Below are 25,271 nucleotides of genomic sequence, written 5' to 3' on the forward strand. Positions count from 1 at the left end.
ATCCTAGCAGGATCCATCCAGAGTATCAGGGCACAGAGAAGACTTGGAGCACCCTAGTCCTTCGTCACCAGTATCACTGGTCAGCGTGGCAAGTCGCTGATGGAGAGGTGATCTCAGTCACTGAAGAGGACGATTCCAGTGTCCTGCAATTGTATGGGACCATGTCCCCGGCATGGATAGCTTCAGACGGTACATCCCGCAATGGCAGAGGATATGGATATTATTGTGACCCTTGTCATGACGAGCTCAAAACGTCCCCTCCAGAGGAGTCAGTTCAAGCATCTGAACTACGAGGGTTCCAACTAGCTCTTGAACATGCGTACCGTCACAACGGGACGCTTCCGGTACCTGTTATAGCCGTAGATTCAGAATATATATACAGGATTGTCACTGGAAAGGCTCAAGCTACAGAACACACGACTCTCTGGGACGATGTCAAGACCATTCTGTCACACTTCTCTGTTCGCCCCTTAAACACACACGGTCTCATCAACCCAATACAGATCCTGTACATGCCATTATAGATCAGCTGCTGGCACACCAAGGATCCATGGATGAGAAGGAAGTGCCTCAGTTACATGTCGCCAACGTTGTAGACATTGATCCCTTTCTCATTTGGCTCCACGAGCGCTGGGGACACCTTGGAGCAAAAAGAGCACAAGCACGCTGGAGGGAAGAAGGCAGCGAAGGACCGAGTGTAAAACAATGGAGAAAGATAGTCCAGGCCTGCCCTGCTTGTGCACGAAAGAAACCGGTGCATCACAAGCACCAAAGAGGCGTCTATGACCCAGCACACTTTGCTCCACGAAAGATGTGGCAAGTGGACCTGCTCGGGCCACTCCCAGGAGCCAAACCTCCGAATAAAGGATTAGTAATTGTGGACCTGGGAACCCGTCAAATCCTCATTCTCCCCACAAGGAAGACCACCGCTCCCGTAATTCAGGGATGTCTACAGCTTGCCTTTGCTCATTGGCAAGTACCCCATGTCATACATTCTGATGGAGGACCACCTTTTAACTCCAGAAGTTTAGAGCAGTTTGTGACGGAGCACAATATTCAGTGGCATCATCATCTACCTTACCATCTGCAGTCGAATGGTGTTGTGGAGCGCCAGATAGGACTGTACAAGGAACAGCTAAGACTGAGGGAAAACGGATCATTTAAAAACTGGACCAAGTACAATAACGATGTACTAATTGCCATGAACGCCACTAAAGCTTTATGGGATAAACGCACCCCAGTGCCACGTCCGGCCTGGAAGCCATGTTATTCATCCCAGGAAACAGTGTGGCTGACCATTCCCACGGCTACCAGTACGCGTTCAACTCCAGTTCCCGGTGTCGTACTCGACCCCGGCGAGTACCCAAACACCTATCTTGTTTCCCTTGAAGCAGTCACACCCACACGCACTGTCTTAGCTCATCATAATTGGCTAAGTCGACGCAGTACAGTTTAGTACATGTTATTAATAAACCCCGAGTTTTGTTTTCCAGCCTGAAGTGGCATGAAGTCGTCGATGCATAACACGATGTGAGGTTCGTTGCCGCGAGTGAACCCATTGGCGATGACCTCCCGACAGAAACGTCGTGCTGCATCTAGATAGACTTGATTAGATTTAGTCATTGTTTAGTATTTTATTGTATACCTGTATCAGCTGTCTGTATTTGAAGGGAGTTCTTGAGCCCAACCATGCTCGAGATTGGCATTTGGTCAAGGGGGCATGTGGTAAAGAAATAAGAAAAGATATGACCAAATTCCAACGTGAGAGCAAGCCATGCTCATAGCATGGGGAGGAGGAGTGATGGGCGCAGTTAGCAGCGTTCCCACTCAGGCTGATTGGCAGGGGGTGGGCAGACGCTGCCCGGTTAAAAGGGGGGCGCGCCAAAACAATGGGGGGTCCCGTGTAATATCGGAGAGGACTGATCACCCTTGCCGGAGGACCTGCGTCCGCGAAAACCTGGACGGCCCCATCACAGTTTGGTATACCACCCAAGTGTGCTCAAGAGCTCCCGAGGAATCAGCTAATTAGATTCCAAACACAGCTGTACGAGATTGTTGCCTGAATAGTGAGTAAAAGTGATTTTTTCTTATCTCACTGCCTCCCCGGTGTGTTTCTGTCAATGGAGGGAGAGAGAGAAGGAGGAGGAAAGGCCCGAACCCTTTTGTCCCCGACCTACTCGAATAGATTGGGCTCAACCACCCATAATTAGGTTGCACATTTTCTTCATACCAAAATTAACCCACTTAAGAAGAATTTTGTTTCTTAACCAACTGCCCTGCAAACTCACTGAGCAGTTAAAAGGCTACAGTATTTGTGGGGGTGGGGTTTGTCTAGCTCTTCCAACAATAAAAATTTTGCCAGATTAATGCTAGTCTCAACTGTGCAACCTTATTGTCACTTCATGCAGGTGTACCATACACCTTCCTATAAAAAGGTTAAAGTATTTGAAGGTGAGAAGAAAGACTGGTCAACACAAACATTCCAGCCTGATTTGATATCATTGTTATGAGCAATGTTCAAATACTTAGGTAAAACAGCATTATGCAGATGTAACTAAGGCTAGAATCTGGCCTTGTAATTGGAATTGAAACCATAATCCAGGAAAATACTTAGACTGCATTTGACTTCACAGGTGAGTAGTCCATGGGAACCAATCTAAGAATGACATCTATGTTAGAACAGAACCAGGCTAATTCTAGCTCTGTGCTGGTTCTGCAGGACTAATAGGAGCAAAGGGTAGTAAATATTTTCTCACTAAAATTAACTGGATAAACACAGGGAGCAGCAGAGTGAGGGAAAGGTGCTATTTTTAAATCAGTTACTTTTCAAAGAGTTGCACTTTAAGGTTTTCACATTTGTACAACTCTGAAGAAAAGATGGTTTCATTCTGCAGGACGTTTAGAACTTTTATGAGCCATATAAATGAAGGTTCCCTAACAGACCTTTTACTAACTTTAACCATTCTAAAATGGGGAAACTGTAAAAGATCTAATTTAAAACTTTTTTTGCAGGGAAAAAAGTTACAATTATTTCTTAACTGCATGAAAACGGTGGTGAGTATAGGGATCCTGATTCCATTCAGACCATGCAGTTAAGCAGTGAAAAAGGTCCAGAATATTTATAGCATTATCTATTCTACTCATTCTGTATGTTATTATTACAACCATCAGCTTTGTTTGTGGAGAACTTTATAAAGACAATAAATATTCAGTTTTTCAATGATCATGTCAGGCAAGCGTTCTTCTCAGTGGTTCAAAACATTTGTGATATAATAAGCAAAAGGAATTCATAATTTCCTGCAGGAAAAGGCTTACTGCTTGGTCTCCAAGAATTCTGTGATTTGAGAGATAATTCAATCTCATCAATTTTTCAAAAGAATAAAAAGTCTCCTCCTGTTACATGATTATTTTTAGAATACCTACTTAATAAGGCACAATGTGAACTAATAAAATTGTTCCTGGAATGAAGTTACAGTTGTCTGAAGAGCTGTCCACTCAAAAATACTAATGAATTAAAATATGAAGTACAACAAATACCAAAGAATATCATCTTATTTTTTTCACACAGAGAAGACAGATAAACAGGAGCATTTGTCTAAACCATTATCAGAATCTTTTTTGAAGACAGTTCTTGATGGGGTTTTTCCATATAACATATACACTCAAGGAATTCACATAAAATTTATTAAAAAAGAATGAAAAAATTTCTGCTTATGACAGAATTAGTTCTTAAACTTTTTCCTCTTCAATGCCTTCCATTCACCTTCTTGTGTGGCAAGGTTATGAAGAAGATATTTCACTTTTCTTTTTCTTTCAGAATCCCTAGAAAAAGAAATCATGTTTAAATCTTCATTCTGAAAACACTATGCCAAACAAAACAGCAAGTGTTCAAATATTAATTGAAAAAAATCCTCCTTTTTTTAAATACTATGAGTGCAGTTTAAATGAAAATTAGCAATGGTATGATACTCATCCTGAAACTAAAGGTATGAAACAGCTGAACCCTAATACATTCCAAATGATAAGGCTGCTGGGTCCAAGAATAGCTTGTAGCTGAATTTGTCCTGTTTTTGTTTCCCCCCAATTGTTGGTCAACCATACACTGAGGCCAGAACATGGCAGCCATGCCAGGGACTACTAAGAATGAACACCGGTTAGCATGTAAAATAACCCCACCTGCTGTTTTAACATTGCATATATTACCTTTCCATGGTTTCTAAAAGTTGCATCCTAGCCAGGAACTGGTTATCTTTACGTATTTCACGAACAGCTCCCTTAAATTCACGTTTGTGTTTGTGGATCAGTCGCTTTTTTTCCTGCTCCTCCTTACTGCCTCCTTGCTTTCTCCCAAACTCCAAGCTGAAATTAGAACATGTTTGTATGTCTGAGCATGAAGTAATTTCCAAAAAGTATAGTCATTTTTGAAACTCAACAGAAACTAGGTTTTATACAGATGCTGGGTTTTTTGTATTCTACCCCTTGCATGCTCCTGGGGCAACACTCAGCACTAAAGTTTTAAACAGTTTCATTTATGAAGATGGATTCTCACAACATATTGTAAGCGTGCCTAGGTTCCTGGAGATAAATGCTAGGCAAGAGGGTCTGCTTCATCCTTTGTGTAGAGCGCCAGGTAGAACTTGGGAAAATTGCAGATGGTGCAGCAGAAGCAGTTTCTAAATAGCTATAAGCAACACTGAAGACAGTAACTATATAAATTCTAGGAATAAATTAGCTGTCAATGCAGAATATAGTTGTAATATATCTTGCCAGTCTGCCTGTGTGATCTAGTTGATACTAGTACACTTCTAGGATAATCTTGAATACATTACATTAATATAACCTAGCCCAGAGTAATAAAGATGTGTATAATCATTGTGAGGTCTGTATTCAGCAAGAACAAAAAAACAATTTCTTGGTCAGACAAAGGTCAAGACAGGGAGGCAGGAACACTTCCTTTAGGGGTTTTCCTTTCTTCAACCCAGTGAAGGATACTCTACTTACACTTTCACTATTTTTGGTGTGTATAGTTTCAGTGGCACTGGCTTCTTTTTCTCACACACCAATGGGTTATAGTGTTTCTCTTTGTTCTCTAGTTCTTTCAGAGCATTTTGATGCAATTCCTGAAAATGCAAATAAAGGTAGAATTTTAAAAGCTATTCAAAGATTCCATGTTAGAGAAAGCTTCATGAACTGATTCATCAATACTGTTTTCCTGGCTAAAGTACTCCAAACAAAATAGCCTCTCAGTGAGAAAACAGACATTGCCTCACATCATCTCATAATGCCATAAAAATATGTAACATCAGTGAGCAAATAGATATTGCATCCTTTGTTGCACCTCAAAGGAAAATCAGTAGCATGGCAAAATAATAGACTGCTGCTTTACTGTGACAGATCCATTAGCCCTGTGGCAGGAGGGCATGGGCAGCCTGAGCTGCTTGTAATCTCCAGCCACCCTGGACATGTGTCTGCTACTCTTCTGCCATCAAGCCCCCAGAGCACGTGTCAGCTTTCCCCACTTACAGAGAGGCACCTCAGGGAATCTTGGAGTATCTCTCCATAAGTGGGAAAGTCAGGGTTCCCCGCTCAGCCAGACCCACTCCCCACGATTGTGAGGGACGGATCTGGGTGAGCAGGAAAAAGCAAGGAGATTATGCTGCTCCTTGCCCTGCAGCATAAAGGGTGGGACAAAGGATGACATGTTTTGCCCAATGAAATGGATTAGCTGTGTTGCAGCACAGATGATTCGCTTCATTCTGTGACATCTATTCCTAGCCAGAGATCCACAGGGCAATCTAATGAACAGCAGGAAGGACTCTGTGGCCAAACAGAGAGAGGGCAATTTAGGATGAGGACCAAAAACATTAGAAACTAGCTTTAGTCTATAGCTGTCCCTCAGATTAGAATTCTAAAGATGACATTCACTGTTCTTTTTGTGAATCTTTAACAAAGGGCCATTCAACATGATTTATTTACATCATACTTCTCCTTAACATATTTCATGATGGTCTTTTTGCTCACAGATTCCATCCCTATTCCATCCATATTTTGAAGAACTGACAATAGACTCAAAATACCTTTTCCTTTCACCTCTGGAAAAAAAGAGCTAGATAATTTTAACTGGTGAAGCTGATAACAGACATTTATACTTGCTCTATGAAGGTACCTATCCCAACAGTATCTTTGAATTTTAAAGATTTGTTTAGTTGTGCCAGTGACTTCAGATTCATAAAAGATCCTCAGAACAGTTAAGACTTCTACAGCATTTGTATAAAGAAAGCCACTTAAAGAGTTACCACTAGGAAGATGCCTTAAATGGTACCTCTCTGGTTAAAGAGTCTACATTAGATCTATAGTGAAAAACATCTATCCTACCATTTCCATCTTCTCCAATGACACACTGTTACGTACAAATTCTAAAATATATATATGCTTGTCTTTCCAATAAATATTTTATGTTACATTTTTTATTTTTAATTAAATCTGCCCCCCGCCCCCCTTTTCGGCGCATCCCTTCTGGCGCCCCAGAATTTACTAACATATATATCAGCAATGAGGTTCCTGGAGAACACTTACCTGCAGCTGTTTAGGGTAGTCACTCACTGGTATATGTTCTGTAAGGAGTACTCTGATGGGGTGTACTATTTCATGGAAAGATGACAAAGATCCATAGAGAGCTCCACATCTCTTAATAAGATCCAGACATAGGGCTAGGCATGATAACCTGTTAAATAACACTGTTACTGAGATAGATAGGAGATGACCTAGAGATTTCAGGCTAAATTCTATTTCATGTTCACACACTTAAGTGACCCATATGTAGCAAAAATCAGGCAATCTTTGGCACTTGCACACATTTTGGATTCCATTTCCACCTGTGAAGGAACAGGACTGTCCTGTGCATGTACCTGCCAGAAGTAAAATGGATAAAGAAGAGGGCCTGTCTACTTTCTAGTCCAACAGCTTACTGATCAGGTCACTTGCCCAAGCAGCAGGAGATCTGGGTTCTAGGCCCCCAGCAAACCCAGAGGATTTGAACTTCAGGAAAATGCTCTTGAAGCTCACTGTACCTTACATTTCAGATCCACTGGATAAAATGGATTGAACAGAACTGGGAGAGTTTCTGCCAGAAACTGGGGCAGAAGCCCAAACTACAACCCCCAGCTATTTTTTTTTTTTTTCAGGGCAGCATCTACATTACTAAGCTATACTCTTTCTGGCCTGTTCTTTTCCTGGCCCCACCTATCTTCCCCCACTGGCTGTCCAGTGAGTCAACTTCAAAAGAAAGTTGGGGAACATTCTAGGAAATATCTATGCCTAGTGGGTCTCAACCTTTTTAGACTCAAGGCACCTCTCCATAACTTCTGTGAGTTGAATCGTATCCAGTTTCAAAAACAATATATTACAGTGCTTACCTCCCTGCAGAGGGACCAGCTTAAGCCTATGCTTATCTGCTTATTTTCTCACACTTTGTTCATCTCCTACAACCAACAACTCTAAGGGAATTTACACAGGCACTTTTGTCTGCTCCAATGGGCCGGAAATCCAGCACCTCCAAGCAGACTTGATTAGCTCACATGCTCTGCAGACTCAGTTGATGTGCCCAGGGCTGCGTTGCATGCATTTGTATAAATGGCAAAATGCGCATCAGTGTAGAAAATGGCAGCAGTGTGCTTTTGAACTAAAACATCTTCAATGTGTTTTAGTTCAAAAGTGCACTGCTGCCATTTTCTCAGTGCTATGGTGCATGCATATGTACAAATGCCCTAATTGCTTATCTCCTCACATTTTATGGCATCCTTCAAAAGAACTGGTGGCACTCTGGCTGAGAATCACTAATCTACCTCATGGCTCAGTTGTTAGAACATTCAGCCGAGAAACAGGAGATGCAGCACGGCACTTTACCGGAAGAGAAACTGTGTTAGTTTGACCCGGCTCAGCTACTGAGTTGAATCAGTGCTAAGCTAAAAGCACCAAAAAGCCCCACTGAAGTGCACGAGCTATACAGACACTGGCCAAGCTGGGTTAAACTAACATGATTCCTCCTCTGGGCATGTGCTGTGCTCGGTGTGGGGGCATACTGACCTGAAAGTAAAGCACCGTTCCTCCCACCCCTCCCCCATCTGTAAGCGGCCAAGGCTATTAGGCTAAAAGATGGGAGGACTCCCCCGAGTCCTCTTCCTCCTCTAGTGTCAAACATCTAGTTATGTTTTTTCTGAGTCTAAAGGTTCTGTTAGGCTTGCTCAGTAGGGAAGCACAAAATGAACACAGCTACACCAAATCCAAACTATACATGTGTCAAAAATCGCAGTTTCACAGATAAAAGTGCCACTTCGAAAAACGTAGAGGAAGGGCTAAATCCTAAGCTCACTTGCCTTACATACCTGAAATGATTCATTTCTGTTTTGCTCATTTCTTTTAATCTAGTCACAATACTCAGGGGCAGATTCTGCTTTTGCCAGGTCTCCATATCCTTCTTATCAGAGACCATGAGCAATTCTGAATTTTTCCCCAGCAGCCTGAAAGGGTGCACCAGAGTATAGCCTGAAAGCACAGATAAACAGTTACATACAGGTTAGATGTTTATGTTAAAATCATAGGTTCTGTTTCATCATGCATCGATTACTTGCATATTTTGGTTATTTGCATACCTTCTGTAAAGCAAAAACATTTGCTATCTACCTAATTAAGTTTTTCTCAATAATTTGTATATCACAGCTTTTAGTATGTTTTAGTTTACCATATAAGCCAAAACTAGAAAAAGAAAGCCAAGGATCAGTTAACCGAGTAAGGCAAAGATTGAGCAGAGACCAGTAAGAGATTTCTGCTCACAGATTATTTACGAAGTGTTTCATAATTTGAAATGTGATAATGTGACAAATGATTACGTGTGGTGTATCAGTCTTAAAGCCCTCTGGTGCTTAACAGTATCCACATTCATTACCCTCAGGCTGTTTTCCCTACTACACAGTAGTGCTAAGGTGGAAGTACTGTTTTGCTGTGGGACCTGGGAAGCAGCGTGGAAGAACATGCAGATGACTTGCATGATTCACTAGCTCCATGGAGCTGCTCCATCCAGTCCATCAAGCTACTGAAAGTTGGGGACACAGATCTGGAGGTGTGTAGCCTGTTGCAAAATTTGCAGCCCCCAGACCTGTTTAGAGATGGCCAACATGGCAGGAAGGTCAACAAATGCTACGTGACAGCCTATGGTCACCCTGTGGCCACCTGGCCCCCATCCCAGCACCCACTGTAGCTGTTTGACCTGCAAATCCAGCCCAGGAGGAGCTTCATGGTCTAGATCCAGCCTAGGGCTCAAGGTGAGTTTGATACCCTAATCTAGGCAATGATCTAGTCTTTTGTTTGGAACACAGTGATCTTGAGACCAAAACGTAATCAAACCGAAGCCTAAGAACAACTGCACAGTCATAATTTTCACTCCGAATAGGCTTACCCTGGGCTTGTTTTTCAGGTAGAGCAATGTGAAGTATTCCAAGAAGAAAATTGATAAGTTCTGGTACAAATCTTTGAGAGACAGATACATATTCCAGGAACAAACAGCACACAAACAGTCCTTTAACAACATCTTGTAGTGTTGTAACTTGGCACTATTAACAGAAAAGTTAGTAAAAAAAACAAACAAAAACAAAAGAAAAAAAGAAAAGAAACTGTCAAGCAAAGATAACCCCAACAATGAAAACTGTTTTATTAAGTTGCACAAGTATTTAACCTCTAAGGGCCATTTTTTGCAGTTCTTCTAAAAATACATTTTTAAAGGTTATTTTACTAACATATCACTTCTCCCTAATAAAATCTGATCCCTTACAACACCTCACTGAAGAAAGAATATGGCTAGAGATGGAAGTTGCCAAATGAAGCTGATGACCTGGGCGGTGGAAGCAAGTTTTTCCCCACCCAGTCAGACTCTTCCCCACCCACCCAGAAGCACTTTTCCCCACTCAGCCAGACCTAGGGTGCAGGTCTGGCTGAGTGTGGAAAGCGCAACAGAGGTAACAGACATCCGCTGCAATAAAAGGGCAGAGTCCATTACTACCTTTTGTTGTGTCACTGCTTTTCTTTTCATGTGGCGCAACAAAGGGCATCAACATGTATTTGCTTGGCATTTGTGCTGCCATAAAAAAATATTATGGCAGCACAAACGAGACTTCAGGTGACGTCTATTTCCACCCTATGTGACCCAACTTTGTTGGGCCAGCCATGTCATGCAGACGTCTGACTCCAGACTCTTAAATCAAGTTTTATTCGTCCAGTTCAGCCAAGGAATATGCTCAAAGAAAGACAGAAAAAGTGCTTCAGGGACACCCTCAAGGCCAATTTAAAAAAATGCAACATCGACTTCAACTCATGGGAATCTATTGCCCAAGACCACCCCAAATGAAGAAAGAGTCTGCTGCAGGGATCTCAGTATTTTGAAACCTACAACAACAGGAGATAGAAAAGCGGGAGCAGCAGAAACAGCATGCTGCAAACCAAATCAAGAAGCCAGTGCCACCCACCCCACATGGAAACCAGCACTGCCAGATCTTAAACATGACATTATTGTCATGGAAGCTCAAAATGATCATATTTGCTGAAAAAACTATTGTACAAGGAAAAAATATGCAAATAAGTATGCAAATGATCCATCTTATTTACTTTATATTACTCACTGTAGCTTGCCAGTGAGTGAGAGAGAACTGGATCAAAGTTGAAGCATTTCTTTACTTCCCAGCAAGTAATCAGAAGAAAGTGCTGACAGCAAACCCAAAAGTCAGTTAAGACTCTCCGAGAGTGACTTGGATTTTGTATATGCTGCATCAACTAGCAGCCTTTACAATTATCATATGTTCTGAACACTTTAACTATTATTGATCATATGTCATATAAGGATTTAAGTTATTGTACATATACGATAATTATTGTACACCTGGCAACACTGACAGAAGCACATGTCTCAACTGGAGTAGTCAGTCTGTTGATCTTGGATAGGCCTGATCAGCTGTCTTTACGCACACAGATAAGACAATCATCCTCGACTGCAAGGGATTGCCAAAGAAGAAAGATGTGGCATCCAGTAGAAAAGATGTCAAAACTATATGGGCCTCTAGAGGTCGCTAAAGTACAAACATTTCTTCTTGCTCATTCTGTTCCCATGACATTCTTTACTTCTGATCTATTCTTAAATTTGGTTCCTGCTCTACGGACCACAAAGCTCAATACCCCTTTTGAGAAATGAACCAATCTGAAAAAATGAATTTCAGAATGGTTGTGCATCATTGCTGACATCTGAGTAATTGAATCCAGAACTTTCAAATATGTAAATACTGTATTTACTCAGAAACGACAAGGTTTTTCACTCAATTGGCATGGGGAAAAAAGCCCTGTATCTTAATTTTTTCAAACAAGGAAATCTCACTAAATACACTGGCTATCATTAAACTGCTGCCAAAAGAAGCATGTACTCAGCAATGGAAACTAACTATGATGTTGATTAAATATAGCCAATACTGAGCATAACTATAACGCACATGGTCCTCATCAGGCAAACATGCTAGGGGTTATGGTTTTTTTGTTTCAAGGGCCAAATCAGTTCCAAATTCTCACCCTGGGAAAACCATCTCTTGGCCCACAAGAGGCCTGGTGATCATCGCATCTCCCCTGCCAGGAGATCTGAGCCAAAAGACTAATAGAAACCTACTGCAAGGATAGGTTAGTGCACCCATCTGAGTAAGACATATGGTAGTGTCCATTAAGCGCAGTCCCCCTCATGGCTGACTCTTTTTTCAGGTAATGGTCAGCCACAATACACACACATTTCAACTTCCTCTTTACTCCTACAGCTGAGCTGCACCTTTTTTTCCCATTTCCACTGATTCCTGTTTCTTCACCAGCCTTAAATGCCTGGCAAACATCACCAAATGGAGCCCCAAACAGTTCACTCAGAACCCCTCTGTCACCCATTCTCAGCTTGGCACACATGATTACTATGGCCCCACCCTCCATGAGATGAATCCACGCCAGGTTGCCCTGCACCTCATCTGCATATACATTTTTGGAGCATCCAAGAATTCATGACAAGAATACCTGGTTCCAGTCATGAGGGGGGACTAATTAGAATCTGGATCCTTTGTGGGAGGGCATCTGGGGCATACACACATACTGAGCAGTGCCGAGCAGTGGGGTCACCATGACCTAGAAATGCTGTTGACCCAATGAACTACGTGGTACATCACAAGCCTTTGACTTTGGACTAATATCATGCACAGCTTCTACTACAGGTAAGTAGGTGTTAAAGTGCTGTTCAAAAGTGTGTTCATGAAGTGCCTGTGCTAAAACTTGTGGTAGTTTGAAAAAAGGTAGCATGCATCAATTCTGGGTGAGCTAAAGTACGTGGGTACTATATGCAAACTGGTACAGCCATGTTTAATTTCAAGGTTACTGTTTTGAAATGTACTCCTCATTTCCATGTGCTCAGGAAGAGCAGGGTCTAACAGTAAGGAGAGGGGAAAGGGATTGCCAGGGGAAAATGTTGAGGGGAAGCAGAAAGCAAGGGGCTACCTGACCGCTCCGATTTATTTTCCCTGCTGTAACAATGGGAGGTTGAGAAACTCAAGGAAACCCTCCAATAACTAGATCCTATACCTGGAAAATTATAACACATGTATACATTTTCCATGTATAAAATGTAATTATTCTATACGGTCTTAAAATCAGGGTCATCTTCTATTTAGCAGGTGGAGGGGGAAGGGATGCATTTTAACTTCACTGCAAAACAAGACAGGTTCTAGCAGGACCAAATAGATTTTTTAATACAAGCAAAAATGACTGCTCTTAAAATAAAAGAACACTTAGCATGCAAGATCATTGCTTTGAATCACTACGCAGCATATCCACAAGTCTCATGCCTTTTAATGGGTGTGAAATTTCTGTACAGGACATTGGCAAGTCACTGGGTGCGTTTTTCTGATGGTTAGGCTTACTGTAGCCCTACAAGCACCCTCGTTCAAGCCCGCCATGTCTTGTTGGTATGATGAATATAGGGAAGCTGCCCTTAAGCTTTAGGTTTGGACATGGTCTGGCTAGATCCTATTAACCCTGTTGTTTCTAGACCACTTGACGTCCCGCTTCACTGTGGACAGTTCTTGTATCTCTCAGCCTTATGAGCTATATGCGTGGCTCCAACCGTCCCTTTACCACACCCCAAGCCTTGCAGATGATACTGGCATTGTCTTGCCTAGGCCTCATTATAATTCAGCCCCTTGTCCTCACTGGGCTCTCTGCAGCCCTGTCTCTGCGCCCCTTGGCACTGGGGTCTGTGCACCGCAAATAACGCACCCTCTCTGACGCCGGGGTCCCCACGTTGTGGTAGGCCCCAATGAGGCCTCCGCCTTCCCCATATAGCCTCACCCAAACCACCAATGTTATCAGGCAGCGCACACACACCACAGCCAACCACCATGAGTCCCTGGGTTGTAACGCAATGCAAAACTCATGTCATGCCCTGCCCCTTTAAAAGAGTAAAACTCCCTCTCTGAGGCTTTGTGCCAAGTAGGCAAGGATACCTTATGGGCTCCTTGTGTCCCCTTTGTTCTAAGGGTAGCATATCTGCTGGCTACCACATATCTGGGCCCTTCCTTCCTGGAGGTTCCTTCCCCTTGGGCTGCTGGTAGGGAACCACCTGCCTGCTCCCAGCCCTAGGGTTATATGGGCCTAGGGCCCTGCCTCCTCCAGCCAGCTGACCAGCTGCAGGTGCAGCCAACTCCCTCATTAGCCAATTGTCATGGCAACCTGCACCTGGGTTCTTACTTGGCTCTTTGTGCTCTCCCCCCAGGCAATCTCTGCTCTAAGAGGAGCAGGCACCTTAGTGCCCTGCGATGCTTACCTATGTACAAGGCCTTCTTCCTCAGATCAAGTTGTTCTCCAAGTCAATTGTCGATATGAAGTGCTTTACTAGCCAAACCTATTTTTAGCTATCCTTTCAAGAAAGTTCTAAATATATTTCTAAATCTCAAAAGTATTTTTAATTGTACTTAAGGAAGAGATGGAGAAATACAGCCTTATAGTGGGGTAAAACATTATGCACTTACCTTAGTAAGCAACTGACTCATATACATAAATGCAGGTGTGACTACTGGGTGCCAAAAGTCAGAGGTTGGAAAGAGTATTGCAGTAATTTTCAAATAAATAAGCTGATAAAGAATAAAACAGATTAAGAAATTAAAATACAATACATAACTGTTTTAAGTACCTGAAAAATAGGGTTGACATTAAAATGTAACTTATTTCCTCATCCATAAACCATGGATATATAGCCTAGTTATTAAAACACACTGTGTACCTTACACTGGGGTAAGCAGAAGGTTTTTTTTATATACCTATAAATACCTATATTACTTTACTTTAATGGGAGCTCTCTGATGAGCAAACAGGATACCCTCAGATAAGAGTATCTTGGCACCAACTTGTAAGAACATGCTGGTGATCAAAAAGACAAAGCAATATTTAAAGTACCTGTGGCAAGCTGAAGAGACAGAATTTGTTGGGGAGTTAAGGGAAGAGATTTTGCCACCCAAAAATGCTGTGATCTTGAGGAGTCCATAAGAGGTTTAGATCCATTAGGATCCTGGTGTAGAAGCTGGACATGTACGTAGTCTTTTATTGTTTTCATGTTTGTTTTTTCTATAAAACTTATACTATAAATACATATTTTATTTCAAGGAGGTTATTTGGTTACTAGATGCCACTGACATTACTTATGTCTGCGTCAGTGACATACTAATTGCAAAGACCAGAAGTTAAAATTTTCTTCAATGCATTCAAAAGTGATGCCCAAGCTATCTTGAAAAGTCTTTATTTCAGGAAATAAATAACATAGAAGATGCTGAATTTTAGCTGATTTGGGATTTTAAACTTCAGTGCAGAACAACAAGGAAGTTTTTTTTACCTCCCTGCCTGCCATCTGACACCTCCAGGGAAGGAATTCTACCTGATCAACACATCAAAATGCTACTCAACACAGCTCACAAAGACACTCTCATGGACCCAGAGGGACAGACTTCCATCTTCAGCTCCCTCTGTGCAAAAATGAAGTTTATTTCCTACCTATGGGGACTTTTTACCATCTTGTATCATCTGAACTTTTCCCAGAGCCTGATGAAGGGACTTTGATCCCAAAACCTTACAGAAAAGGACAATTTTCTTGCCATTTTCCAGTTGGTCTAATAAAAGGTATTTAATTTCAGGATAGGTTTTAAAAATGACCTATCAAGCTTAAAGTACCTTATGCCCACCAAGCATGTCCTCCCAATCCATCTCCAATATCCTACCAAATACTCTTCTACTACTGTACTAAATCTGGTGAGAATTCTCACTCCACTAAGCCAGTCCCTGTGAATCAAACCATTATAGCTTGTCCTTGAAGCACTGAGTTAAATGCATCCCATCTTGAATTCCCAAATATCCAATTACCTACGGTTTGGGAGATTTACAAGAGCCAGTGTCATAGAATCATAGAAAATTAAGGTTAGAAGGGACCACAGGCGGTCATCTAGTCCAACTCCCTGCTCAAAGCAGAATCATCTCCAACTAGATCATCCCAGCCAAGGCTTTGTCTAGCTGGGTCTTAAAAACCACTTTGGGTAACCTGTTCTAATGCTGTACTACCCTCCCAGTGAGATAATTCTTTCTAATATCTAACCTAAACTTCCTCTGCAACATACAGGAATGTAAAGAAGAAGACCCAATCATTTTATTTCAAAGTTAATAATTCAGTAACTATTAATCTATAGCTCAAAGAATTACCTGTAATTAAATTTGCCATTTCTTTCAACAAGAAAGAAGTAACTGCTATACTGTGGAAACTACAGCTCTGTGAATAATTTTTATTTAAAGTTTCAACTGACATAAAGAGTATTTTTTTACTTGAGCAAAGAGGAAAAAAAGAAGACATCTTTACTAACATCTGTTGCACCTAAAGCAAGACAAGATACAAATAATCCTGAACTCAGAGCTCAGCAGGTAAAGTAAAGCAAACAAGGTTAGACTCACTGGGAATTTAGATGCAAATAGGGTTTTTCTCATCACTTATTTAACACTTCTGATGCCATAACTCTAAATCTATTAAATGTTCTTGAATATAATCTGGATAGGATATTCAAGGTATAAGAAACCCAGAGTAGAAACCATGTGTAATTATTTTGAGTTTTTAGCTTTCCTACAAAATGTAATATTATGTTGGCATGTTATTTCATGTGTGGGGGTGGGGGTGGAGGAGGCAACAGACTTTCAAAACAGAACATATTAATTACCAAGTCTAACCCCGGAAATGCTGCACGGCCCTTGACTTCAATCATTTCTTCCATGTCATGTGCAGCGTCTCGAAGTACAAATTTCATACTGTTACTTGCAGCTTCAGGAAACATCTGGCAAAGCTTGTACAACGGCCTTTTAACAAGAAACACAAATCACCATCCAGTTACACTGCTTCTGCTAACAAAGAACTAGGACTTCTAAGGCACCCAGGGAAATCTTATATGCATTTAAAATATACTACTGTCCTTTAATCAAGTTAAGGTGGCATAATGGACATATTTCTTTTTGAATTTCTTGACTCTTAACGTTACTTATTATGTCCAGATATACAAGTATATGGCATATGTCAACCAAACCTCTACTCAGTTGTCTTCCATTTACATTATGCAAACTAGCCATTTCAAAGACAGTTTCATCATCTACTAAGAATCAGCCACACAGTCTTTTAAGGTCATGTTTTTATAAGAGGAGGCTGGTTGAGAAACCTATACTTAGGTTGCCTAACATGGTCCTCTGATTTTTTTTTCTTTCAGAAACTGTTTTGGACCTCATCTACTATATTTTCAGCTAGCTTCAGGAATTTTTCAGGGAGAAAGTTCTCAAGTGAGAGAACTGAAGATTTGCGATGTGGGGATTGTTCCAACTGCAGATAAGATAATTTGTTTTGACCTTTTTGTTAGAGAAAAAGGAATAAAAACACATAGAAAATGATGTATTGATTTGTTATTTAGTTTGCCAGGTTCAGGTAAGACTGTGAGACCTTAATTCACACTTCTTGTATAGAACATGCCTTTGGTCCTATGATCTAGGTTCCCTGTTTCATTTAGCATATAGCAGGGGTGAAAAAATTGGTGGCAGGACAAGTGGCAGCTGCCATGGCCACCACTTGCCCTGTGGCCAAATTCCCAACCCTGTGGGGAGCAATTACAAATATGATAAATGCTTGAATTGGGAATCTAAATGGCTTTCTTTAAGGTTTTGCAAGTAATAATATATTCCCGTATCTCTATTATCTCTGACAGACCATCTATTTTCAAATGCTGACATTTTTTAAGGTGTTTAAGGCACGCAGCGAAGCAATGTTAACACACAATAAAACAAGTGGTACCAAGATCTGTCACTGTGGTTAAGACTATGGACATACGAGCAGAAGGGAAGAAGTACATTATGGCAGCTATGTACATAGTAGCAGGCTATGGGTTTGAAAGCCTGAGAAGTAAGCATACTCTGCAATGAGGGAAAGGCATTTGAAAACATGACAATTAGGTCCAATCTGATCAGTGGTAAGCTTGCTACGGTGGGAGAGGGGCTACATTGCTTTCTAATATGGTACTTACAGGACCAATCTGTCAATTGTTTTGAGCTCTGGGGCGTCCATAGTTGCTAACTCTCCAGTGTACTCCAAAAGCAAACCAAACAGTTTCTGCAATAAGCACAACACATCATAACTACTATAGTTCATTTTCTCTGTGCATCTTTTTTTTCTTTTAAACAGCACAAGGAAGATAGGGAAAGAAATAGCAACTGAACAGTGATTTACATTCCCCCTATGTAAATTTTGAAGAAAAAACTTCACACAAACATGAAAACAAAACAGCATATTTCAAACTGCTTGAATATTTTGTAAATATGCTTTAAAATTCAAAGCTCATTTAAAGTCTTAAACACATACTTCTAACTTTGCTTTATTTCCCACTGCCAGGCTTGGATGATTGCACTTCTGAATTCTCCCTAGTACAACAAGTTGTTGTGCTGTTGTTTTTCCAGTCAGTAAAGATTTAAGCTTCTCGTATGATTCAGGAACTATAAAAATAAAAACAAGAGTTCTTCATATCAGGTTAGGCTTAATTATAAACTTGAAAACATTTAAATATATTAACAAACTACTGATATTAAAACAGCTATTCTTCAGAACAAAACTATACTGAAAATATAGTTTTATGTTAGCATCTTTTAAACATGCATAAAAATCATATAAATGCTTATACTGTTTGAGAATCAGAGGGCAATGACATAACTAAGGTTTACTGTAATCTGCATACATACACACATAAAGGACAGTAGTCAAAGTTAAGTATGCATTTACATACAAATCTATGTTTTTTGGTTTCTGCATTTACAGTATCATTAACTGTGGAATCTGAATCCAATTTATTAAGGTTTTTTGTATGAAACACCAAGCTACTAAAAGAAAAGAACACAGATGTGCCAGTTTTACAGGGAAATCATTATGTACATGCATAAATTAATGTTTGTGAAAAGTCTTAAGTCGTTGCACTTCCTGATTTAAAAAAAAAAATGTTTTAGTTAAGCAAATGCTGAATCCAATTTAAAATGCATTACTCAACATCTGCTATTACTTCAGATCCCTTCCAATGGAAGTTGCAAGCAGCCTAACAAATCATGCAAAAGGATGTCTAATTTCAACACAGCTCCTTTAAACCCTGTAGTTCAGCATTTCTTACTAGCGCACTTGTTTAGTGAACTATTCTAGTTAAGAACAATGATCAGCCTGCAGAGTATACAAAATATTTTTCCTGAAGAAACTATTCTAGAGATGCTATACCACAAGAGTTTGACTTGAAGGACTACATGGTAAGAATAAGTGGCACATTGCTGCTTCTCTGGCAAGCAAACTTTATTTCAAATATGAAAGATGATCTGCTCTTAATTTATAATACGTGCAAGAGAATCGACAAAGACGGCATCGTAAAAGGCCCTTTTTGAACGGGATGCGCTGACAGCACCGGTCACAATTCTTCATGGGTTTTCATCATGACTTAAGTCTTTCACTTCAAGGGCTGAGAGGGGAGTGGAAATAGCAGGTTCTGCTCTAAGACAATTTTCTCAAGTTGCTCAGAAATATTCTTGCTGAGAACGAATAGCTGTTAATGGCTCCACTGGGCTACTTCTAGTACTCCTAAGCCTAAAGGGTTATTATGAGATAGAACCTCAAGGAGGAGTAGTCTTAGAACTTCCCAATTAAAGAGAGAAAAACTTCTATTGTAAATCAGTTTAAGCCAACTGGAATATTCACTAATTTCAATATGCTTTGGATCAGTACTTTGCTTACCAGAAAATGTATAGGGCAGCTCAACCCTGGCAGCTTCTATCTCAGCTTTTTGTCCTTCATCATTCTGCAAGTTCTTTTCATTTTCTTGGTGTTTCTTCTCTCTTTCATTTGAAATGGCCTCTTCCTCACTCTCAAGGCCAGATTCAAGGTCAGAGTGACTGTCTACAGCATCCTCATCCTCATCCTTACTATCAGGTTCTTCCTCACTTTTATCTTCTTCACTCTCATTGTCACCGTCTTCTTCATGCTTACTGTCCTCTTCCTCATCATTTCCAATATCCAGTTTCCCGTCCTATTATTAGAGAAAAAGAAACCATAAAAGAGTTTACAGTATACTCTCAGATAAAAAAAAACTTTAAATTAAAATAATATCCTAAATTATGTTACAGGTAAGATATCACATTATTAATCTTGTCATCTCAGAATCTGCTTGAGATGAACTGACTCTCACTTAAGATTCTGGGGAATGAGGCAGACAACATGATGGTAGAAAAGAGCCTGGATAGGTTCAATATATAAAATGGTTTGTCAGCTGTGGGGAGCCTAGAGCAATGATTCTCAACCAGGGTGCTGCAACACCCTGGGGTGTCTTGAGATCCTTTCAAGGGTGCCACTGAATGCCAAGCAATGTTAGCACTGTAAAGTGTGCAAACATGATCCACAAATAAACCCAGAGATTTCAAACAGGAATCCATAGGGTTAAAAACATTCTGCCCTGTTGTGGTCTTTCTGAGTTCTTTAGAAGAGAATAGCTCTATTCTTTTTCCATAATCAAAACACAAGTAAAAACTATGAACTAGCATTTTCCAGTGGGTGCCTTGAGTCAAACAAAGGTGCCTTGGGTCTAGAAAGGTTGAGAACCCTAGTCTATAGGAACAATGGAAAAGCTGTCACCAAGAGAAGGAAGACAAGGATGGAATGGAAAATGCTGCAAGACAGCTGTGGAAATGCACAAAAGGCAGGATGCAGAGCACGAATGGGGTGTATCTGGGCTGCCAATTGATCCTATCCAGCCTGCTGGCTGCTGCCAGGAGCCTGAGGAAGGAGAGCTGCACCTTGCCCCGCTCTGCTCTGCCAGAGCTGGGGCCAGGTTGGGCAGCACGCAGACTCCTCCACCCCTCTCGCCCGGCCTCCTGTTGGCACTGCAGCTGTGAACTCCTGGCACCACAGTACAACCAGCAGCTGGGCCCACACAGAATGGGACGTGATGCAGTGCTCTAGGTAACCATCCTGCATGCCTGCCATGAGCTGCTGCTACTGTGGCACCACTAGGAGGTGAGTCTGTGTTAGCCACAGACAGGCCTGTGTATAATTTATATTTCAGGGAACTGGTTGGTTTGTTTGTTTTTTTGAGAGAAGTAACTTGTTCTCATGCAGAGGTACTCAACCTCTGGCCTACAGCACCATAGCATCTGGCCTGCAGGGCTCTCCCTGGGTTGTGAAATTTGGTGGCATGGGAGGGGTGGCTCCAGGCACTCAGATTCATAGATTCTAGGGTCGGAAGGGACCTCAGCGGGCCATCTGCTCTGACCCCTTGCCCCTGGCAGGCAAGAAAAGGGTCACTAAACCTGGGGTCATGTGAACCCAGCCAGGTGCCTGTCCAGTCACCTCCTGAAGACCCCCAAGGATGGGGTGAGCACCACCTCCTTTGGAAGCCCATTCCAGATCCTGGCAACCCTGACCGCGAAGAACTTTTTTCTAATGTCCAGTCTAAACCTTCTCTCCAGTAGCTTATGGCCATTGTTCCTTGTTCCAGGGGGTTCCCTGGTAAACAGATCATCAACTATTTCATGTTGCTCTCCCCTTATGAATGTGTGCCACCACAATGTCCCCCCCTCCTAAGCCTTCTCTTGGAAAGGCTGAAAAGGTTAAGGTCCCTTAGCCTTTCCTCATAGGGCTTTCCCTCCAGGCCTCTAATCAGACGAGTGGCTCATCTTTAGACCCTCTCCACGTTGCCTGCATCCCGCTTGAACTACAGCGTCAAGTCATCCCCGACTTTCTTGGTGTGGTGCAGCAGCAGTGGTTCATTGCAGTGGGAGGGCAGGTGGGACAGGTGCTCAGTGTGCTGCATCGCATTCTGCCCTGTGCAGGCCCAGCTATTTCAGTGCCAGCACTACACAGCCACAATGCCAACAGGAAGCTGGGTGAGGGAATGGTTGCAGGAGGGTGGAGGAATCTACAGGCTGTGCAGCCTGGCCCGACCTGTGGCAGAACAGAGCAGCACAGGGGTCAGCCTTCCCTCCTCAGACTCCCAGTGGTGGCTGGAGGGCTGAATAGGATCAACTGGTATCTCCCCCACTTCTCCCACTCAGCCCTCAACAGCTCACCAAAGCTTACTGTAATTGCCCACCCAATCTAGAATTTATTAGGAGCCTTGTTCCAAGATGTCAGAAGCCACTGGAATTGGATCTAAGAGCTGCAACTGGGCCAATTCTTCAGAATTACACCTTTTTCAATTCTGTTGCTGTCAGTGGGACTGCAGTATGTATAAAAGTAAGTAAACCTCTATTTTGGGACCAGAGCTTTTCTTCTTTTTACTCCTGTTAGCCTTTACAGACAATATGGATCTGGAAGAGAGTATTTATTTATAGTATGTCCCACACATTATCAACTAGATTAATTTAATTCCAGTATTTCCATTTTCAGTTATAATATGTAAAAGCATTTGCAAGCGAGAGGTAGAATTGTCAGCAGAAGCAGTCATAATTTCCTGTGAATTGAGCATAACAAATACAGATTAACTGAAAGAAACATGGAGCCCACTCTGGTCTTTTTACAGGGTCATGTTTCAGAGGGAGTAGCCAAATCAATGCATTTAAAGCCGGATGATTCTTCCATTTGACAGAGGAAAAAAACAACCCTCATGAGGGCCGAGCTTCCTACTGCAGCTGGGCACAATTCAGAGGGCAGGGTGAATTTGTTACTTTAGGTCACTACTTTCTTTTTCCAGTCAGGGTCTTCTGTGTGCAAGGAAAGCACACAGTAAGTCACATTGGCTGCACAGCGGGGGATAATTAGAATAAACTCTGAAGAGCTTGTAACAGCAACTGGCATAGCTCTTCAAGACGGCCCTCTTTCTGCTGGTTCTATGATCATCTACCCTCAAGCAGGGGAAAATGTGATACAATCTCCATATTAAAAGAATAATGTCCAGGTAGAAAGTGCGACAAGCAGACTAAAATGAACAGAAAAGACTACTGTTTCACTTGATGTTCTTTTCTCTTCATTTCAGCCGCTCTGAAAGTCACCATAAAACAAATGAACTCTTACTTTATAACAAAGTAAACGTCTGTCATCTTTATCTAGGATGAAACCATCAGCTAGATCATCAGCTGATATATGCTTGGGTTTCTTTTTGTTCTCATGGTCTTCTTTTCCATGCATTCGACGCAGTCTGTCTGCCTGCAATTTAAAATAAATTTTGAACATGAACACAAGTTATATAAAAGTCCAATAATTCTGCATCAAGACAGAATATCATGTCAATACAATAGGTAAAAAAAAGCAAAGAAAAAGCAAAGTTCTTAACTGGCATTATCCCTCTTGATAAAAACAATCATCAAGTCAAGAGACAGGACAACACATTAGTTTGAAGTCTGAGAATCCTTGTTTCGATAGGTAAGACTAGTTAACTCTTCTAAACCTAATTTGGAAGACTTACTAGAAGTTCTGTGTAACTCTGATAATTAAATATTTGTTCCTATGGGGAAGAAGGGGAATCCACATAGATATATCTTGATAAATACAGGTTACCAAAAAGTTAAAGATTCTTTGGAGTTATGATTTTAAAATATGCATCTGTTTCAAAATCAAACCAAATATGGAAAATATAAACCACATCTATATAGAACTAGGAATATTAAGTTTTACAGAACCTTAAATCGACTTAACAGACCATTATTACTGGGATTTTTTTTTAATTAATAAGCACCTAGCTAGACTAGACACTGGTGAGCTACAAGGTATGGAGAAAGTCCCCACAGTTCTAGTTGAGCAGGTGTGCTCAACCTCCAGTCTGCAGGCCAAATGTTGCCCATGAAGCCATAGGTATTTGGCCCTCAAGGCTCCCCATGGAATGGGAAACTTGGTGACAGGGGAATGGTGGAACTAGGTTGCAGCTGGGATGCCCCTGCCCCGCTCCATGCTGCTGGATGGGGCTCTGCCAAGACCACCCCACGCTGGATCAGGACCATCAGCTAAATCCAGCCCATGGATGACTTGGGCACTGCTCATCCAGCCCACCGGCCAAAAAGATTTGAGCACCGCTGTGCTAGAGTTATGTCTACAAAAGCCAAGCCGGTACTGGCAGAGCTATACAAGCTAGCTCTACGTGCACTAGCTCCCAAATTGCAAGCAGCATAACTTTGTTTGCTGGCACTACACCAACACAGCTATATCAATTTGGGTTTGGGAACCACAACATGCAGGGCTAGCTCCAATTTCACTACATAAGAGTGTCCACAACGATGTACATGTACCCTAAAGGCTGCTGTACCTGGCAATAATTTGCCCTTCCAATATGTGAAAAATCACTTTACAAGATGAGCCTTAGGCCCCACTAAGATTTACTCATTCTGCACCAATGCACAAGAGACGCTAGGCTCCACATTATGCAGGGAACACACAATGCTTCCTTGGCAAAATTGGCTTCACTGCAGAGCACAATGCTCCTAGCAAATGACCCTCTGCAACCCAGAAGGGAAGAGGCACATGATGTTAATTCAGCTTTGGTATTGCCAAACAGGCAATTGTAATAAAGTTTAAGAACATCTTAGATCTGAATACATCATGCAACGACAGCTACAATGATGGTTGTTTTTAGCTGGAGAAAGCATTGGTTGTACTATTATGTAATGCTGCAGGTCAAGTGTTTGGCCCAAGCCATTTTTTTTTTAAATGATCAGATTACCTTTTAAGCACAACAGATTTTTTTTGTTTCTTACTATTCTTAGTACAGCAACTTTCAATTTGAGGCAAGCAAAGGGAATAAAATGGTACTGGGTCACTCTCCGTAGGAGTGCTATACCACAGCCGAAAATGCTACAGTACCTCAAGTTTCTCAAGTCGTTCTTGCTCCTCTTTTGCTAGTTCGTCCTCTGTTTTCATCCTGTCTGAGGGTTGTGCCTTCATCTCAAATCCAAGCTCTCGAACAATCATATCATATTCATCAGGCTAAAGAGAAGAATGTATCGAGTTATGATTAACAAACATGACACTTTTATGTCTTGCTTCTACCTGAGAAAGCTTGATGGACAAGGAATGGAATAAAAGGCAGAACTGACATGGAACACCAAAGGCATTTGTAGATGGTTTCACTCTAAAAAAAAATCCTACACACATTTGCTAAATTGAAATCTTAACAAAATATTATCCTCCTTAAAAAAAAAAATCAGGTAACAAAACTATTAATACTTAGCAGCTACATAGGACTTTGGATCTTCAATGCACTGTGCAACATCTGGTTATTTACAAAGACATTACCTTCATCTTAAAGACTGGAAAAATGAGCTACTGAGAGGACAAGCAATGTGTCCAAAGCTACACTGAAAAACAATGTGACAACTGAGGTTGACATCCAAATGTTCTTAGATCCTCATCACATGCTTAATCCACCAGAAACAGTGGTGCTCAGCTTCTGGCCCCATGGGCCATGAGTGGCATAGGGATAACCTGTGGGCCAGATAGGGCCTTGAGGCCTGGCACTGCCCCCCTGGAACTGCCCTGGGCTACCTCCACATGGCCCAGCAAGTTGGGATTGGGTGCCCAATCCAATACGCAAGGCCAGGGGCTCCTAAAGAGTCGGGAAATTTGGCAGCAGGGGGCAATGCCACCCCTCACACACCACCAAATTTCCCAACCCATGAGGAGGCCCACAGACCAGATGATA

General features: G+C 41.6%; 1 protein-coding gene across 1 annotated transcript in view; it reads right to left on the reverse strand.

Annotated features, from left to right (window-relative positions):
- Positions 1-3,667: 3,667 nt before the first annotated feature.
- Positions 3,668-25,271, reverse strand: part of NOP14 (NOP14 nucleolar protein) — a 31,003-nt gene continuing 9,399 nt past the window's right edge. The window contains exons 6-18 of the mRNA XM_006262640.4: positions 24,434-24,556; positions 22,655-22,786; positions 19,385-19,676; positions 17,984-18,114; positions 17,649-17,734; positions 16,308-16,443; positions 14,088-14,189; positions 9,455-9,608; positions 8,385-8,544; positions 6,577-6,724; positions 5,002-5,120; positions 4,204-4,359; positions 3,668-3,822 (exon numbers count right to left, since the gene is read on the reverse strand). Of these exons, the coding sequence (XP_006262702.2) occupies positions 3,723-3,822; positions 4,204-4,359; positions 5,002-5,120; positions 6,577-6,724; positions 8,385-8,544; positions 9,455-9,608; positions 14,088-14,189; positions 16,308-16,443; positions 17,649-17,734; positions 17,984-18,114; positions 19,385-19,676; positions 22,655-22,786; positions 24,434-24,556 (1,839 nt within the window). The 3' untranslated portion in view covers positions 3,668-3,722. The remainder of the gene's footprint in view (positions 3,823-4,203; positions 4,360-5,001; positions 5,121-6,576; positions 6,725-8,384; positions 8,545-9,454; positions 9,609-14,087; positions 14,190-16,307; positions 16,444-17,648; positions 17,735-17,983; positions 18,115-19,384; positions 19,677-22,654; positions 22,787-24,433; positions 24,557-25,271) is intronic.

Source organism: Alligator mississippiensis, chromosome 2 (genome assembly GCF_030867095.1).
Source record: "Alligator mississippiensis isolate rAllMis1 chromosome 2, rAllMis1, whole genome shotgun sequence".
Lineage (NCBI taxonomy): Eukaryota > Metazoa > Chordata > Crocodylia > Alligatoridae > Alligator > Alligator mississippiensis.